This window comes from Carlito syrichta, unplaced genomic scaffold (genome assembly GCF_000164805.1).
Source record: "Carlito syrichta isolate Samal-C Ts95f unplaced genomic scaffold, Tarsius_syrichta-2.0.1 Scaffold303314, whole genome shotgun sequence".
NCBI lineage: Eukaryota > Metazoa > Chordata > Mammalia > Primates > Tarsiidae > Carlito > Carlito syrichta.
This window is the reverse complement of record NW_007247410.1, coordinates 583,304-603,296: the sequence shown is the minus strand read 5'-3', so window position 1 is coordinate 603,296 and position 19,993 is coordinate 583,304. Positions and strand designations below refer to the sequence as shown.

At 42.0% G+C, this 19,993-nt stretch overlaps 2 protein-coding genes across 2 annotated transcripts in view; one reads left to right on the top strand and one right to left on the bottom strand.

Moving 5' to 3' along the window:
* The window catches only part of SLC10A6 (solute carrier family 10 member 6), a 29,408-nt gene extending 14,112 nt beyond the window's left edge, over positions 1-15,296 (top strand). The window contains exons 2-6 of the mRNA XM_008058365.2: positions 5,376-5,494; positions 6,019-6,107; positions 8,558-8,733; positions 12,007-12,164; positions 14,150-15,296. Of these exons, the coding sequence (XP_008056556.1) occupies positions 5,376-5,494; positions 6,019-6,107; positions 8,558-8,733; positions 12,007-12,164; positions 14,150-14,361 (754 nt within the window). The 3' untranslated portion in view covers positions 14,362-15,296. The remainder of the gene's footprint in view (positions 1-5,375; positions 5,495-6,018; positions 6,108-8,557; positions 8,734-12,006; positions 12,165-14,149) is intronic.
* LOC110595666 (peptidyl-prolyl cis-trans isomerase A-like) lies at positions 9,290-9,784 on the bottom strand. Its single transcript, XM_021712486.1, has one exon. The coding sequence runs from the start codon at positions 9,782-9,784 to the stop codon at positions 9,290-9,292; it is 495 nt and encodes a 164-aa protein (XP_021568161.1).
* Positions 15,297-19,993: the final 4,697 nt, after the last annotated feature.

The window sequence follows — 19,993 nt, the reverse complement described above, 5'->3', positions numbered from 1 at the left end:
TAAAAAAAAAATTCTATTCATTGAACACCCAAACATGAAATAGAAGAACTGCTTAAAAGAAAAAATACAACAGGAGAGGTGCAGACAAATACTTGTAAATTATCTAAGTCTGGCTTTCTGAAAGAGGCACCAATCAGCCAAATATTTGTACCATAACATTTTCCTCACTTTAGTCCTTGGAAGAGCATGATTTTATAGAAAGTCTCTGTTTTCTGGATTGCTGTGGGGCATGCCTGCCATTTTAATTAAGTATTAGAATGGGCTCAGTGATTTATGCCTATAATCCCAACACTTTGGGAGGCCAAGGAAGGAGGATCACTTGAGCCCAGGAGTTCAGTGCAGCCTGGACAATATAGCAAGGCTTGGTCTCTAATTTTTAAAAATTTGAAAAAGTATTAAAGGACCATTTTACTAAGATTTTACCAAGACTCACCTGCAGATACCTGACATGTGAGGAAGGCAGAGAACATTTTCAAAGAGCCAGCATATTGGTACACAGGTTCATTCTTTGATTCATACATTTATTCAATAAAGATTTAACGAGTTCTTCCAGCATGCTGCAGTGGGAGACGACACTAGGTCCTAGAGATGGGGAGGAAACCAAGGCCTGGCTCTTACACTGCTCACGGTTGGGCACAGAAGGGACAGGGGCATGAGCAATTGTGCAGTGCACAGTGTGTGTAGTTCATGAGGTGGTGTTAATAAGAATGTGCCCGAGGGCAACACACCCAGAATCCCAGAAGCAGGATGGCTCATTTTGCAAGTGTGGCCAGACTCTTTCCATGGGGTGCCATGTTCACCAATGAGAGAGCCCAGCTACTAGGAGGACCCAGAAAACCCCGGAATTTATCTATAAAAAATTGTGTATTTATTTCTACATGTTTAAACTTCAGTCACCTTCAAGGTTCTCTCTGTGATGCAATATACCTATCGAGACGCTTTTTCCACTGCTCAAAACAGCTTTTGAACTTATCCATATTGATGCCTTTTAGTGCTTATGCCGTTTTTTGTTTCACCTCCTACAAATGGGCAAAACATTTCTCTTTGAGGACTTTTTTCATCCAGGGAAAGAAAATAAAAAAGACTCTTGAGGTGAAATCGGGTGAATAGGGAGGGTGGGGCATGGAGGTCATGCCATTTTGGGTCAAGAACTGCTGAATACTCAGTGTGGTGTGGTCAGGTTCGCTTGTAAATCACCCATCATGAAATGGGCAAATGTGCTGAAAGAATCTCCCCCCCGCAAAAAAAAAAATTCACTGAAGCCAAATTGCAGCCTCTCACAACAACACTAGCTGGTTCACTGATGCCAGCAGGTTCTTAGAAACACTTATCCAGTGGGGATAGCCTGTCTTATAGGGAGCCCACCTCTCCCAAAAATAATTCTGGGTTTTTTTTTTTTGAATCCCCTCTTTTATTTTTAATATCACTTAAGTAAAATGGATGCTACTTTGCCAAGATTATAAACATTAATAGAAATATCATTTTTTGTTTGTTGGCTTGGTCTGGTTTTTTTGTTTGTTTGCTTTGTTTTTTGAGCCAGAACCTCACTGCTTGGGTTGGAGCACAGTGGTGCAATCATAGCTCACTGCAACCTTAAACTCCTGGGCTCAAGTGATTCTCCCACCTCAGTGGGGACTACAGTACAGGTGCACACCACTGTGCCCAGCTATTTTTTAATAAAGACAGGGCTGATCTCAAACTCCTGACCTCAAGTGATCCTCCCTCGTCGGCCTCCCAAAGCACTGGGATTACAGGCATGAGCTATTGCACCCAATCCAGACATACTGTTTTATAGGAAGGCTAATTACATGGGACGTCGGTGGTATGTATTACGAGGAAGAGTGATGGATGACTTGTAGGCTCAATAAAGCTAGAGTATCCTTGCTATCTCTGTAGAAGACCTCAGCATGAGAAGGGTCTCCTTCCTCTGCCTTGTGGAGCAGGAGGGTAGTCTGTTTTCAGTTTCTCGGTCATTTGTGCCATGACCACAGGCAGAGCTTAGTGTTTATAAATAGCTTGTATGTGCATAAACAGGTTGTGCCATCTTTTTCAGCAATTGAAAGAACATATTTTATGGGTCTGATGGATATCTCGCTTCTTTTTTTTTTTTTGAGTTGGAGTCTCACTCTGTCACCCAGACTGGAGTGCAGTGGCCGCTCCCGGCCACCGCAGCCTCGACCTGCTGGGCTCCGGCGATCCTTCCGCCTCAGCCTTCCACGTAGCCGGAATTACAGGCGTGCGCTACCACGCTCGGCTGATTTTTTGATTTATTGTAGAGATGAGGCCTCATTTCTATTTATCTTTTTTCCCCCCACAATTTGGCCATTAAGTTAATTATATGTAATTGATATCTATATCTTTTTCTGTGTCTATTTTGAGTTGGAGGTCTCAGTCTGTCACCCAGGGTAGAGTGCAGTGGTTTGATCAAGGTTCACCACGGCCTTGACCTCCTGCTCTCAGGCGATCCTTCAGCCTCAGCCTCCCAAGTAGCTGAGACTACAGGCACATGCCACCATGCCCAGCTAAATTAAAAAATTTTTTTTTTGTAGAGACGAGGTCTTGCTATGTTGCTTAAGGTGGGTCTCAAACTCCTGGGTTCAAGCAATTATCTCTCCTCAGCCTCTCAGAGTGCTGGGATTACAGGCACAAGCCCCCACAGCTGGTCACTAAATCATTTGTTCATAGCTTACTCTCTTTTCCCTGTGTGTTTACACATATATGATGCCAAGCATCATACCCAACTAATTTAAAAGGTTTTGTAGAGATTGGGTCTCACTATGTTGCCCAGGCTGGTCTCAAATTCCTGGGCGTTAGCAATCCTCTGGCCTTGGCCTCCCAAAATGCTGGGATTATAAGTGTGAGCCACCACACCTGGCCAATATTAGCTGTTAATGTAACTAATTGCTTTTATCCAATTAAAAAATGTAAAGATTTAAAAAATTATATATTTGTAAAAAATAAAAACAGGATATATTACACATGTATGAAGCAATAGCTTAGTTCATGTAGTACCTTTAATTATCTTAGTTCATTTTGTTCTGCTTAAAGAATACCTGAAACTGGGTAATTTATTGGGAGCAGAAATTATTCTCTCACAGTTCTGGAAGCTGGAAAGTCCAAGACCAAGGTGCTGGCATCTGTCATCTGGGAGGGTCTTCTTGCTGTGTCCTTACCTGGTGGAAGGTGGAAGGTCAAGAAGGGACTCCCTCGGTCAAGTCCTTTTTAAATGGCATTCATCCATTCATGAGGGCAGATACCTCATGGTCTAAACACCTCCTGATGGTTTCACCTCTCAGCATGGTTGCATTGGGGATTACATTTCCAAAACTTGAATTCTGGGGGACACCTTCAGACCATAGCAGTGATCAAGAAACATAGTCTTTGACAACTCTAAATCAAAGGACCCCCTCCTGGCCTGCATACATTAGTTACTTGCAAATTCTTAAGATCTGTGTCTCTTAAAATGTGTTAGCTCCTTTTGCTTAGAGACAGTTAATCTCAACGACAAAGATAAACAAACTGTCTGTTAGCATTCTGGGTTTGCTCAAAAAAAGCCCAAGACTCCATTCTGATATTTTCACGTATTTTCTTGGTAAAAATATGTTATATGGCTGTTGACTGGACTATTTTGATTTGGTTCATCCAGCTTGCAAGCCCACATTTCACTTCACAGGTTTGTACTTCTAGCAGTGAGTGCCTTTTTACTTGAGAACAATAATGACACAGGTAAACAGACTAATTGTCTGTTAGAAGTCATTCCAGATTTGTGAGTGGTGGTGGGAGGCAGGCAAAAAGGAGAAGAAAAAGAGAAATCATTCCAGGTTGTTCAACAAACACTGGATGTCCACAATCACTTTTAATTTGAACATATCCCCTCAAATTGATGCCAAGTGGCTCAATACTTTTGTCCATCACATCATTATTTTGAAGCCTAGAAATCTTACTTTTTACCCTAACTCATCACTGTACATCACTTCCGTTTTCTGTTCATAGGATCACAAAATATCAGAATTGGGAGAGAATTTTTAGTTTAGTCCAGTATCTCACATCAATCCTCTTTCTCTATGGTTCTGTGTCTTCCTTGATTCATCCAGCTTGTACTGTCTGAGGGTCTGTGACTATAGGCCTATTGCTCTGCCCAATGGGATTCTTACGGCATATGGTATTTGGGTGACTTCTTTCTGACAACAAGTCGAACTCTCACTCTGTTGTTCAGGCTGGAGTGCAGTGGCACAATCATAGCTACTGCAGCCTCGACTTGCTGGGCTAGTTGGTCCTTTTGCCTTATCCTTACAAGTAGCTGGGACTACAAGCACACCACCACGCACAGCTAATTTTTTAAATTTATTGTAGAGACGAAGTCTCACCATGTTGTCCAGACTGATCTTCTGGGCTCAGGCAATCCTCTCACCTTTGCCCCCCAAAGTGCTGGGATTACAGGCTTTCTGGGATTACCTGGCTCTGACATATTTAATAACACTTCACACTAGGCAGGTACTTTGTTAGCTTTGTGGCATTTTAGCTTGCTTTATTCCAATCCCCTTGGTACCAAAATTAGACAAAGACATCATAAAAAAGGAAACTACAGACACATCCCTTTGAATATATATGCAAAAGTCCTCAACAAAATACTGCCAAACTGAATCTAGCAACATAAGAAGGGATTATACACAATAACCAAGTGGGATTTATCCCAAAATGCAAGGTTGGTTCAATACACAAAAAAGTCAATGTAACACGCTAGAGTACTAGAATAAGGACATAAATGAAGTTCTAAGATATGCTAAAATATGGATGAACCTTGAAAAACATGGTAAGTGAAAGAAGCTATACATGGCAAAAAAGCCACATATTGTGATTCTATTCATATGAGATGTCCAGAATGGGTAATCATATAAAGATGGAGAGTAGAGTTGTGGTTGTCAAGGGCTGGGGGGAAGAGGGAATGTGGAGTGACTGCTAATGTGTATGTTTCTTGTTGGGGTGATTAAATTATTCTGGAAATCGCACTGTTGTTATCCAATCTTGTGATTATACTAAAAACTGCTGAGTTGTACAATTTAAAATGGTGAATTTTATCGTCTGTGAATTATATCTCAACAAAAAAGAATCCTAAAGCACTTAGCTGACTGTTAAGGGCAATTAGATGCTCCAATCAATGTGAGTTATTTGATGGGAGACATGGACCCCTGGGAATCTTTTCCTAGACCACAAATATAGCCATCATTTGTTGAATGATAAGGAGAGAAGTGAGCGCCAAAGATCTTACTCCATGCAATCTCTAAGAAATTGTGTCCCAGGAGTTGCTTTTGGTTTAGGTTAAAATTTTAATTTCCAACTCTGCCTCCTAAGCATTGTATTAATTTTACTTTCAGCATCAGTATGACAGCCTGCTCCACAGTGGCTGCCCTGGGGATGATGCCACTCTGCCTTTATCTCTACACCCGGTCCTGGAATCTTGAACAGAACATCACCATACCATATCAGAACATAGGTCTGTACTGGGCTTGTGGAAACGGAGTATGAACAGTAATGGTGATGATACTCATAATAGCCATTGTCAAAGATTTTTGTGTGTTTGTGGGCAGGGATAGTGGATGCAGAAACAAATGCAGATTTAATTAAAGCTATTGTCTAATTGAACTACAAATTGTTGAAAGATTGGGTGTGGTAGCTCACACCTGTAATGCACTTTGGGAAGCTGAGGCAAGAGGATTGCCTGAGCTCAGGAGTTTGAAACGAGCTATGGCAACATGGCGAGACCTCATCTCTACAATAAAATAAAAAACAATTAGTCGGGCGTGGCGGTGCGTGTCTGAAGTCTCAGCTACTTGGAGGGCTGAGGTGGTAGGATCTTCTGAGCCCAGCAGGTTGAGGCTGTGGTAGCCATGATCATGCCACTACACTCCAGCTTGGGCAACAGAGTGAGACCCCAACTCAGGAAAAAAAAATTGTCAGGAAAGATTGTGCAGTGCTGATGAGAGGGGAGATCATTTGATGGATTGCTCTTTTCAATAGGAATTACCCTTGTGTGCCTGACCGTTCCTGTGGCCTTTGGAGTCTATGTGAATTATCGGTGGCCAAAACAATCCAAAGTCATTCTCAAGGTGAGCTCCATGTCACTGTTAGCACATCCTCTGACTCAGAGACCTGAGCAATGGAAGTAGGCAATAGCTGGAATACACGAACCCATCCAATACAGCCCCAACTCCAGCTGTTTTCCCAGACACATTCCATGGTTTGGGATCCAGGTCTCATATTTCCTCCACCCCTCTAAGCTTTACTCCATCACTCCCATAAGCCTGTACACTGAGGCCCATACCCTCAAAAACAGTGACAGAAAAACTAAAACCAGTGAGATGGAGAGCAAGAGTGGAAGGTTGCCAAACAGACAGATCAGCTGGGTACAGAGAGACAGAAGGATGGCTTAGTGTGGCGCATTTGGATTGCATGTAGATGACCTTAACATTGACAGTGTACACTTGGTTTTCACTCTCCTTTTCAACTGTACTCATGGAATATATATATCATTTTTTCCCCACATTTATTATTATTATTTCAATAGGAGAACACTTCCAATGTGGCATTATCTGGTTATTTTGTTTTGTTTTCTTTTTTTTTTTGAGTTGGTGTCTCACTCTGTCACCCAGACTGGAGTGCAGTGGCTGCTCCAGGAGCGGCCACTGCAGCCTCGACCTGCTGGGCTCTGTTGATCCTTCCGCCTCAGTTTTCCAAGTAGCTGGAACTACAGGCACGCGCTACCATGCCCAGCTAATTTTTGATTTTTTTGCAGAGACGAGGTCTCGCCAAGTTGCCCAGGTGGGTCTTGAACCCGCGGGCTCAGACAATCCACTTATCTTGGCCTCCCAAAGCCCTGGGATTACAGGCTCAAACACCAAGCCTGGCCTGATTACTTCTTTTAAATGGGCATTTAGCAACAACACAAATCATGATTTTGATGTTTCCAGATCTTCTATTAATCCATCAGTATCAATGGAGAAACTAGACACATTTTCTGTATGCCAATTTTATTACCTGTAAAGACTAGATTTAAAAGCTCTTTCTTTGGCTATTTCATAGAATTTGTGGCAAAAAAAAAAAATTGATAATATGCATAAATATTCTAGAGCACCTTAGTAAAAACCTAGGCTAACTTAATCATTATTTTTGTATATCTTCACTCTTTTTTCTTAATTTTAGGGGTGACAGACTTTCTGAATAAACCAATTTTTCTCATTTGCTTTTGGTGAATTTTAAACTTTGAAATCTCCTTTTGGTAGAGAGGAGTGGATTTTGCATCCAGAGGCCTTCTAGTGTTTCAGCGTATTACTGTTAGTCAGAGGCCTGGTCTGTCCCTGTATTTGAACAGTAAAAATGACCCTAGAGCACATCTGTGGCTCACCAGGTCATTTTGTTTGATTTATTGCTTTCTTTCATTCTCCATGAGCACTTTTCTTTACCCTGAATCCTTTCACATTGAGGTTGATACTGTAACTAGGTGCACCAGTTTGCTTGTCTACATGGTATGAATGGGAGCTTGCCAAGATGCTGATTTTTCTAAAATATCTTAAGCCATGCTTCCTTTCAATTTGGTCTAAAACTCAGACTATTGGAATTTTCTTGTTGTTGATTTTTGTTTGTTTCTGTTGTTATTAAACAACAAAGTAAGAGACAGTCTTCTACTTGGGAGAGGATAAAGGTCTCTTGGTATCTTGTGATCCTGAATACCAGCTCAGATAGTCTCATGAAGAATGGGTACATTTTATTTGGGGGGGAGGATGGGGGAAGGACAGCGATCAAAGCAGCAGGCAGCCATTGATGGTTGAAGGGACGGGGGAGGGGAGGTGAATGGTCTGACAGGGCAGACCCCAGATGATAGGTTATGAGCCAGGGCCCTTAGAGGTGTTGGATGTTTACTGTCAGACTCCACTTAATTCATTTTGTCCTATCCATGAAAAACTCTATTACCCAGTCCTTCCGGCCAAATCCTCTACTTGAAGGGAAAAGATTTTGATAATAACAATTCTTAGATTTATGGCAAACCCCATCACTTTCTTTTTTTGAATTGGAGTCTCACTCTGTCGCCCAGGCTGGAGTGCAGTGGCATGCTCACAGCCACCACAGCCTTGACCTGCTGGGCTCTGGCAATCCTTCCGCCTCAGCCTTCCAAGTACCCGGAACTACAGGCGCGCGTTACCACGCCTGGTTAATTTTTGATGTATTGTAGAGATGAGGTTTCGCCACGTTGCCCGGGCTAGTCTCAAACCTGTGGACTCAGGCAATCCACTTGCCTCGGCCTCCCAAAGTGCTGGGATTACAGGCTGAGCCACTGAGCCCGGCCAAACCCTACCACTTTCTAGTGTAGCCAAGTTATTTGACCACTCTACAACTCAGGCTTCCCCTCTACAAAATGAAATCAGATTCTCTCATTCCTAAGTGTCCCCTCTTTTGTTCTAGAATGTCTAAGGTCCAAGCCTTTTAGAGCCCTGATGGGCTTTGCATCGTACAGCAAAACTCCCTGATACTTACATGTACTTATTTTATTGGTTTGCTTCAGATCGGGGCCATTGTTGGTGGGGTGCTCCTTCTGGTGGTCGCAGTTGCTGGTGTGGTACTGGCGAAAGAATCTTGGAATGCCGACATCACCCTTCTGACCATCAGTTTTGTCTTTCCTTTGATCGGCCATGTCACGGGCTTTCTGCTGGCACTTTTCACCCAGCAGTCTTGGCAAAGGTACAGTAAAAGTAGCTATAAACCTTTTTGAGGAAGGTAAATTAAACACACTGCCCTGGAAGGCGTTGCTGCCTGGCTGTGTCAGGAGACATGAAGAGTTTTGACTTCCATGGCAGGTGGAACAGGACAGCTAAGCACAAAGAGGGTGGAAAGATCATGGGAATTCTTTATGTAAACTAAAGCAAAGGCCAAATTGATGGGAAGCTGTAATCTGTGAAATTACGACTGGTGTGTTAATACCACTTGTTAAGATATGGATGCGTTTCTCTTCTTAGGAGTAATGGGATTGTTTCCTTAAACATAGGGCAGGGGCAAGTTTCAAGAGATTAAATCCTTATCCATTGTGTGTGCCAATTTTTTTTTTTTTTGTTATTTAGTTTTTATTTCTCTGCAATCCAACTAGATGTGGAAGGAAATAAGGAAAATATGGAACCCAAAGAATTGTAGCAAGAGCACAAAGATTATAGGGATACTGCGAGCAAATGGGATGGAGGGGGTGCTCTCCTGAGCTACAGAAGGAATGATATGGTAGTTTAAGATAAAACAGTCAAATGTATTAGAGTTGTCCACAGTCAGCAATGGTGATCTTCTTGCTGGTCTTGCCGTTCTTGGACCCAAAGCCCTCCAAGGCTTGCACAACATTCATGCCCTCTTTCACCTTGCCAAAAACCACTTGCTTGCCATCCAACCATTCGGTCTTAGTAGTGCAGATGAAAAACTGGGAACCGTTTGTGTTGGGTCCAGCATTTGCCATGGACAAGATGCCGGGACCTGTATGCTTCAAGATGAAGTTCTCATCATCAAATTTCTCCTCATAGATGGACTTGCCGCCAGTGCCATTATGGCGTGTAAAGTCACCACCCTGGCACATAAACCCTGGAATAATTCTGTGAAAGCAGGAACCCTTATAACCGAATCCTTTCTCTCTAGTGCTCAGAGCACGAAAGTTTTCTGCTCTCTTTGGAACTTTGTCTGCAAACAACTCGAAGGAGATGTAGCCCAAGGGCTCGCCGTTGTCGGCGATGTCTAAGAACACGGTGGGATTGACCATGGCTGATGGGAAAAGGTTCAAGACGGTGGCGTCTGCAGAGCCGTGTGTGCCAAATTTTTAAAAATTGGTAATTATTAGAGGCAAGAAGAGAAAGGAGATCAACTTGAGAAATAAGATAGGAATTTTGTCCTAAATATTATCATTAAAAATTGGGACATGTCATTTTTAAATACTGTGAAATATTAAAAGTGATAAGACTCCATTTTGGTATGCTTGTAATGAGATGAGCTTTATCATACAATGATGGAGGAGCTATAAAATGGTATAAACTCTCAGGAAGGCAATTTAGTGTCATATCAATAGCTTTATAAATATTTATAGTTGTTAACTCAGTAATTTTAATTTTAAAAATCTGCCCTGATGCAGCACTGTTAGATATGCACATGAATATTGATGTGCTCAGATGTTAATTGCAGTGTTATGTATAAAATAAAAATAGAAATATTTAAATATCTAACAATAGGGAGATATTTAATTCATGATGTATCCGTGTGAGGAATATGATGCAATTTTATTGATTTTGGAAAATACTCAAGATAAAAAATTAAAGAAGAATAGAAGATGATATGTATTTCGATTCCTGCGTTGTAGAAGAATGCAGAAAGAATTCTATGCATTGAAAAATGCACCATAATGTAACAGTGTTTAATTTTGAGTCCTGAGATTATGGGTAATTTTAGTTCTTTAGATTTCCTTTATGTATATTTGAGGTTTTTCCAATAAGTAGGTACTGCTTTTAAAATCAGAAAATAATTACTAAAGAAAAGTAAACTGTGCGGTTGAATTGCAAAGGTGAAGATCGAGAAATTTTTAATTGGCTTTATGTCATTCCACTTGGGAACCAAGCACTGGATTTAGCTCCATTTAGTCAGTCTTATTAACTCCTTACTACAACCCTGAGAGGTAGATACCATCTTTACTCTCATTCTACTGAGGAGCAAACCCTTCAGAGAAGTTAAGTGACTTGACCAAGTTCATAGAGCTAGACAATGGTGGAGTTAGGATTTGAACCTGGTTTGTTTCCAACATCAACAATTAGGAACACAGACTGTTAAGCAGTTGAAATATGATTTGATCAGGAGAGAAAGTACTCCTACGGCAAGATGTAGTAAGTAAACTCGTCTTTTTGGTATCTGATGGTCTGACAAAGATCGGCATGGAGATATTGTATTTGCCTTGTGAGTGGCCCTAACATGAGTTCCAGCTCTGTAGTTTAATCATGTCAAGTTATTGGCAAGGGTCTGAAAGAAGTGAGAGGAGTTTGAGTGTAGCGATCAATAGGGTGAGAAGCATTAAAATAGGAACACAGAACTTGTCCCGTACCATTGACAGTATTTCTACTACCACATGACACACCCTTGTTACCTCCACTTCCAATCCAGCTTGCACATAGATGCTGGCTTATCTTCTGAAATACCTTTTCATTCTCTTCACTTCTAAGAACACATAAAGTCCTGCAGAGTACCTTGATAAATTGGAGATGGATGAGACAACCCAGCTCCCAAGGTCCTGCCCATGCCTTCCCTCTCCTCCTGCCTTGGTCTTTTTCAAGTGAGGTTTGTTTCATTTTCTGAAATCAGGAAACCAATAATATACAGAAAAGTAGAAAATAGTAAAAATATTACTAAACTTTTTCACCAAAGACAGCCATTTGAGACACCTGGTTTTTGTGTTTTTCAAGTGTTTAGTTTATACTGTCTCACACCTCTAACCCAGCTTTCCACTCTTATCTCCTCCAATCCTCCACTCCATGTAGATTTTCTTACAGTGTGTACAATGCCTACTGGATAGCTCACACTCGCACATGTCCCTGGAACTTTAGTTTCTGTCAATTTTTCCCCCACGTTAAATGCCTTTTCCACTTTCTATCCTTTAATCACACTCCACCTCTGTGAATCCTTCTCTAACCACTTCTACCACTTTTCTGAATTTCTATAGCATCTCCCCAGCCCCGAATCATACTTTGTCTTGTGCTGTTACTGCACCTGTCCTTTGTGTGTATCTTGTCTCTCCACCCAGATTTCTGGGGCAGGGTTTGCAAAGTCCCCAGTGCCTCTCAGAAGACCTCCTACAGAGCAGGCACTCAGCAAATAACTATTGGTGAATAAACATGTGTAGTGACCTGAGCTAATAGCTTATGTTTGTTGTTATACATGTGAGAAAATTTAAGAGTAGTTCATGATGCTAGGACATAGCTCTTGAACATTTTTTTTCATTGATAGATGCAGGACGATTTCCTTAGAAACTGGAGCTCAGAACATTCAGATGTGCATCACCATGCTCCAGTTATCTTTCACTGCTGAGCACTTAGTCCAGATGTTTAGTTTTCCATTGGCCTATGGACTCTTCCAACTGCTGGATGGATTTCTCATTGTTGCAGGTAGGTGAACTCCCATCAGTTAGACTTTGAAAATTGGTCACTCTAGCTACTGTTTTTCAGTCTAAACTTGCATATGCTGCCCCTGTGATAAATTTTTAGCCTGACATTTCTGGGGACAATAAAGTGCATAAGCAGGAGAGTTTGATGCAAGTGTGAGTTTCACAGAAAATTATAAAAAACCATCTGCAAGTGAGGTTATGATTATGTACAACTATTCTTCACAAAAGCCAATACACTACTGGAACTTAGATTTCAAGATTTGTTAAGACAAGGTCTCCACGAACAACTGTTTATTTCAAAAATGACATTTGTCGAACTTAAGTCTTTATCGGTTATGTCTCATTAAAAGCCAGAGGTCTCCCAAATGTCAAGTTATTTCAGTGTTTCTATGACTAACACTTGTGTTGAATGTGATTTTTTTGTTTTGTTTTGTTTTGAGTCAGGGTCTCACTCTGTTGCTGAAGCTGGAGTGCAATGGCATGATCATGGCTCACTGGGCTCAGGCAGTCCTCCAACTTCAGTTGCTCAGTAGCTGGGACTATAGGTGCATGCAACCACACGGCTAATTTTTTTTTTTTTTTTTTTTAAGACAAATTCCTGCTATACTGCCTAGATGATCTTGAACTCCTGGGCTCAAGCAATTTTCCCACCTCGGCCTCCCATAGTGCTGAGATTACAGATATGAGCCACCATGCCTGTCCCAAAATATTTTCCAATATGAAATACAATGTTGTATACTGCTCTGCTGGGCTCAAGCAATTCTTTCACCTCAGCCACCCAAGTAGTTGGAACTACAGGCATGTGCCACCACACCTAATTTTTTGTAGAGATGTGATCTTACCCTGTTGCCCATGCTGGTCTCTAACCTGTAGGCTCAGGCAGTTCTCTCGCCTTTGCCTCCCAGAGTGCTGGGATTGCAGGCATGAGCCACTGCACCCAGCCTCAAATATTTTTCAAGTATGAAATATGATGTTGATACCATACGAGTATATGTATATGTGTGTATGTGTGTATTTACATATCTATACAACCAAATAGACATTATTTTGGTGTCTATCATTATATAGTTCATTGAAGGCAAACTAAAAAATATATATGTATACATACACATACGTTTTAATCTTGGGCCATTTTTACTGTCATCAGGGATCAGGCACTAAGTAAGGCCCCGTGATTCCTGATATAACTGATTAGACACTGATAGCTGATTATTATATGCAGATTATAAGTTAATCATCAATATCACAAGATAAAGAATGCTTGGGGTTTAATTTTCACATGATAAGTGACATCCTGTCAGAGTAGACCTCTTGGCCTTCCGTCTATGTTTTAATCCCTTCTCATGGGGGCACTGTGGGAAGCATCACGTCGGCCCACCCTAGCTCCATCCCAGCACCCAGAGAGCCTGACTCATAGGGAGCACCCCAGGACTTGCTGAGTGACTGACTGACTGGGTGGGTGAGTGAGCAACCTGATGAATGAATCTCAATCCAGACAGAAAAAGCCACTCTGATATACCAACTCTTTTTTTCTTTTTAAGTCAGAGTCTTCCTCTGTCGCCCAGGTTGGAGTACAGTGGCATAGTCATGGTTCACTGCAGCCTCAACCTCCTGGGCTCAGGTGACCCTTCTGCCTCAGCCTCCTGAGTAGCTGAGACTACAGGCGCATGCCACCATGCCCAGTTAGATTTTTTTTATTTTTTGTAGAGATGAGGTCTTGCTATGTTGCTCAGGAGGGTCTTGAACTTCTGGGTTCAAGCTATCCTCTCTCCTCAGCCTCCCAGAGTGCTGGGATTACAGGTGTGAACCCGAAACTCAGCCACTAAAACATTTGTTCATAGCTTCCTCTCTTTTCGCTCCTTTTTCTCTGTATGTTTATACATATATGTCAAGCAAGGAGTCCCCCATGTAGTGACAAGCATGCAGTGTCACCAAATTATACTTTTGCCAAAGTGGTTTTTCATACTTGTATGTTTTAACACCTAGCATACCAGACATACAAGAGGAGATTGAAGAACAAACACAGAACAAAGAACCCAGCTTGTGCAGAAGGCTGCCACAAGAAATCCGCTTCTTCCAGAGAGACCAGTGCTTTCTTGGAAGTGAATGAAGAAGGTGCCGTGACTCCCGGGCCACCAGGGCCAATGGATTGCCACAGGGCTCTAGAACCAGCTGACCACCTCACCTTGTGTGAATAGTGGGGACTTGCTGGCTAGACTGTCCCCTTTTTCCTCAGAGGCCAGTGATGACAGTGTGGCACTGACGTGTGACCCTTGTTGGTGGGGCCTGTGTGAGTGTTCAGGTGTCACATGTGAGAATACTTATATTTTTGTGTGGCTTGTGAATTGTGATAGGATCACTTTTTTGAGAATGTGTTCCACCCATTTCAGGGAGTTGCTTCTGGGAGTTTACATGACATATTTACAAGCTGTCTGGAGTGTTCCTGGCGGTAGACAGCGACCCTCATTATGTGAAGTCATGCTCATGTGGATTTTAATCAAAAAGAGTTAGGACTGAGGGGAGACGCTGTCCCCTTGTGGTGCAGGCAAGGCACACCTAGGTTTTGCTTGACTTTGGACAGGTCCTTTGGAGCTCTGGGGAGGAAACACAGCTCTCCTAATAAAGGGGGCACTGTTTTCAAATAGTTGTTATTTTTTAAGTGCCTGAAAATCTTTTTTGATTGCAGATGTATTACAAGCTTAGAGAAAATGTAAAGAACACAGGGTTAAACATGGAATGCCCAGTATTTTCACTCCCTAGAGACAGATGGAAACGTGTCCTTCTAGGCCATATATACACACACACATATAATACATATGTAATAAACATATTACGGGGACCCAAAAACGATTTCTCTTTTGGGGGGCGGGTCCCTTGCAGTATAGGCTTTCCCTGCTAGGTAAGTGTTCTAGTAAGTGTCTGGAAGTTTTGAGAAGGTTGTGTCATGGGTTGCAGAAGAAACGTCCTGAGTTGTGACGTACAGGTGACTGGTTCTGCCACCATGATAAAGCACCTGCCCACATCACGCTTAGTGCACAGCAATTTTTGATCAAAAAACGGCATGACATCCATGCCTCACTCGCCCTATTCACCCGATCTCGTCCTGAGGGATGGTTTTTTATTTTCCTGGATGAAAAATGTCCTCAAAGGGAAAGGTTTTGCTGATGTGGAAGAGATGAAGTGAAAAATGGCAGAAGCATCAAAAGGCATCAAAACTGAGGAGTTCAAAAATGGTTTTGAGCAGTGGAAAAGTCGTCTCGATAGGTACATTGCATCCAACAGATACTCTGAAGGTGGCTGAAGTTTAGACTTGCAAATGAATAATTTTTAATAAAATTCAGTGTTTTGGGGTCCGTCATATACATATGTATAGTATCATTTAAAAAATATTGCAATCATTCCACACATACTGCTGTTAAGTCACTTGATGACATGGAACATCGTTGCATGTTAGTCTGCGTTGATCTACCTCATCCTTTAGAATAGTGGCCACGTAGAAGCATCCACTGCATGGAGGGCCTGTAGTCCAAGCAGCCCTTACCCGTGGACATGTAGACGCTTTCAGCTTCACGTATGACAGTGCTGCCACAAACACCTTGCCCTTGTGCAGGGACTTCTGTGGGCTCACTTCCTACCACTTGAATTGCCACGCCGATTGCCAACAGGGACGTTGGCAGATGCACCCTGGTGGTGTTATACGGCCATGCCCAGGACCAATTTTCATTTAAGATAGCTCGTTTAAAATTACACTTAAAAAATATAAGTAGAGCATTTTTTATGACCATTGCCTATCCATGTCCTTTGCCTGCTTTTCAGTTGAATTTTTTTCATTCTGATTTATAGATTTTAACATATGATAGTCCTATGTGCTGTCAATATTTTACCTACTCTGTTTATCTTTTGTTTCTCTCTCATGTCTTTTGCTGTACATTGTTTTATCTTTTTTACAGATTCAGGTGTATTAATCTTTTTAAGGATGTTTGTTGACCTTGATATCTGCCTGTTGTTAGAATATTTATATTATTGTGTGGATTGTGAATTGTGATAGGACCTCTTTTGGAGAATGTATTTGGCCCCTTTTCAGGAAGTTGTTTTGGGGTCTTTCACAATGTATTTCCTAGCTGCTGTGAAATTCTTTTTCTCTCCTGCAATAAATGGTGCCTGGCAGTAGGTGAAATCCATTCTGTGTTCGACATTATTAAAAGTATTTTTCCATTTATTTTTCTATTACTTTCATGGACTGAATATGTACATGTTTATTCCATTTTGAATTTATTTTTGTATGTGAATCCTCTGATTTTTATAGTTATTTATCCAAACATCATGTATGGAATCATGTATCTTTTCTCCACTGATGTGAAGTGTCACCTTTGTCACACAACTTCCTGTATAAAGCGTTTTTTGCTGGGATTTTGTTTGGGTCCATTTTGTGCCTATTCTCATTGGTAAGTTTTGGAATATGTGAGAAAGTGTTTTGTCTGAGATTTAGTGCCTTATATTTATTTTGTAAATATTCCCAATAACTTGTGGGCTCACATGATGATTATGGTATTTTCACAATTCAGGAAGCCTTTGTGGTGATACAGAAAGAGCCTGTTAGCTCTTAGTGCCACAAGCACTTTGTATATGGAGGAGAACGACACAGATCTGTGATGACTTAACGCTCACCTGTTGCTTTACTGTGTGGGGTTCCCATCATCCGTGTGAGATCGATGTGTGTGAAGCTAGTCTGGGCTACGGATAGGCACAGGGGACACACCGGCAGTAACGAGGCAAAAGAGTTCCTGCCCTCACGAAGTTTATAGTCTAGTAGGGGCATCGACCCTTGCAATGAACATGGTTAGGAGACTCATGAGTTCACAAAGATTCCTGGGCTTAAAATCAGCATTACTGTGAGTTAAAAAAAAAAATTCCATGAAAACGAATTTTGACATCATTTCTCCACAGAGATTTCCAACACAAAGTGGTAAACTGCAGTGCTCTTCAGAAGGCATTAACAATATGGTCCGTGGCTGAGTTCGGTGGCTCAACCTGTAATTCCAGCGCTTTGGGAGCCTGCGGGTTCGAGACCAGCCAGGGCAACTTGGCGAGACTTTGTCTCTGCAATAAAGAAAGAAACAAAAGACAAAACCAATATGGTCCATATTTACCAGTCAGAACATCCCCATGATGGGGGACGGGTCAATTCCCAAAGGCTTCCTGTAAGGCAGGAAGTGCTAATCAGTGTGAGGGCTCCAAGGCCGTCCTGCCAGGAGGCTGTTGCCTCCAGAGATGGTTTGTAAACAACAGAAGAACTCGACCTAGCGAAGCCGTTCAGGAGGCCACACATTGTCCTTAGGACAGAGAATAGAACTAAAAAAAGGGTCTACTTGCATTGATCTAAATAATCATGAGTTAATGAAGTGTGGGACCAGGCCAGGTGTGGTGGCTTGCGCCTGTAACCCCAGCACTTTGGGAGGCCGAGAAGGGAGGATTGCTTGAGTCCAGGAGTTTGAGACCAGCCTGGGCAACAGTGAGACGCCCGTCCCTATTTAAAAAAAAAAAGAAAAGAAAAAAGCCTAAAAAAAAGCCAAGAGTGAGACCTATGAAACTCAGGAATGGGGCCAGGAAACTAGGGAGCCTAGCTCTGCGTCTGGAAGAGCCAACGGGCTCCTGGCAGCCGAGTGGGAAGAACCTGAGCTGATCAGCCTTGGCGTGTGCTTTGTCCACTAGGAGGCGCCCCGCCCAAACGCCTGGGCTTCCTCACTTGGCTCCCTTGTAGACTAATATATATTGGCAACATGGTTCGTCAGTGTGCTGAGGGTTTGCTTAACCCGGCCCTTGGAATATACCTAATTTTGGTTGCATGAATAAGAATGTTTCTGAACCAGCAAAAACCGAAGACTTTGTTTAAATGCTTCCTACCGTGAATCTCTCCAGTTAAACTCCAGATACTTCAGAGGTCAGAAGATCTCAAAAGATTGACAGTGGTAGCTACTGAGAAATGTGGGAATTGAAGTGGAGAGGCACACCCTGCCCACTGCTGAATTCCAGTGGCTTCTTTTGTCCTTATAAACAGAACCAAGGTTTTGTTCAGGACAGCAGTATGTCTAGCTTGAAATAATTTTCTTGAAACTAATGAGCATGTGGCATTTTTTGCTATTAAGATAGAAACAGGAGTCTGCTGATAATTTCTGGGGAATTTTGCTTTCTTGTCCTACGTACTGACACTTTCTCCTTGTCAATTCCTATTTCCTTTCTGGAATGTGAATGTAATAGTTGGAGCTGCAGCAGTCATTTTCAGACCATGAAGAGAAGGCCAGGATAATTATAGAACTGTTGACATTCTTGAGCTATAGAGTCAATCCCAGCATCTGCCTACTTCAGAACTTGAGAAAAGAAAATAACTCTAACTTGTGTAAGCTTGTTTGGTTGTTTATGGCTATTTGTAGTCAAACACAATCCCAAACTGAAAATTTAAATTGGCTTTAAAATATTATGTGGGCCAGCTCATAATTGGTCACATTTATCTCCACCCAAACAAGGTAACTTAAGTATTTCTGAATTATGTAAAATGAGAACACATCCTTTCATTATCAGATTATCTATGCCTGGAAGATAGCTATGACAGACTGTTGTTTTAATTCTTGGATTATCATATGTTTAGATAACTAATTTTTTAAAGGTCTATTTTGAGCCAAATGTAAGTCACCTAGGCCCGTGGCACAGTCCCAAGAGGCCTTGAGAACATGTGATAATGAATCTTTTTTTTTTTTGAGTTGGAGTCTCACTCTGTTGCTCAGGCTAGAGTGCAGTGACACGCTCCCGCCACTGCAGCCTTGACCTGCCGGACTCAGGTGATCCTTCCACCTCAGCCATCCAAGTAGCCGGAACTACAGGTGTGCACTACCACGCCCAGCTAATTTTTTGATTTATTGTAGAGACAATTTCTCACCATGTTGCCCAGGCTGGTCTCGAACACGCAGGCTCAGGTAGTTCTCTCACCTTGGCCTTCCAAAGTGCTGGGATTACAGCTTGAGCCACTGCGGCCAACCAATGAATCATTTTTAGTCTCAAAGACCCAGCAGGTCATCTGGGGCCACGGATGTAAAATAATGTGATCTTTTTACAACAGTCATTTCTTTCCTGTTTATCATGATAATTCAAAATTATCTCTGCTAGTGACATGTATCAAAATTTTGGTTTTGGGATAAAAAAGTTATTAGTTCTGCAATGCTCAGGCCTGGACCATCATACCATTCTTCTGGAATATGACTTTGGCTCCATTTTAGGAATACACTCTACCACAATCCGTGTTCCCCCTTGTATAGCATAGTGTTGTTGTGGGAAAACAGCCAATTATCCAATGATGTTTTCCAGCTTCCTTGACTTCAGGGGCCATCATTCGGCCAGTTCTTGCTGAAACAAGCGGGGGTGATGTGTTCTGCTTGCAGCCTTCGTCCAGCTCCCAGAACGTCCCCACGGGTGAGCCTCCACAGAGGTGGGCTTCCACGGGAATGGTAGCGATGCTGGAATGATCCCGGAAATCATGTGTTGGCGACGGAAGTGGCATCAGCCTGGAGTTCCTAAAAACTGAGGGCCGAAGAGCTGCCTTGCTGAGCTGTTCACTTGCCCAGAACTGTCAGATAAACCAGAAATAAGCCATCATGTTTAAGCCGCTATATACAGTGCCAAAAAAAGGAACACACATTTTTTTTATGAACAAAGGCAAGAAAAATCCTTTAATAGCAAGGAATACAGATTTTAAGAAAGGAAAAAACTATTGGAAGTATAATACTCCATGTATACTGATAACAAAAGATGAATACAAGTCATGTTTGACCTCTGCAA

Bases quoted from the DNA above. Each gene is read 5' to 3' on its own strand.
- LOC110595666 (XM_021712486.1), bottom strand. From the start codon at position 9,784: ATGGTCAATCCCACCGTGTTCTTAGACATCGCCGACAACGGCGAGCCC.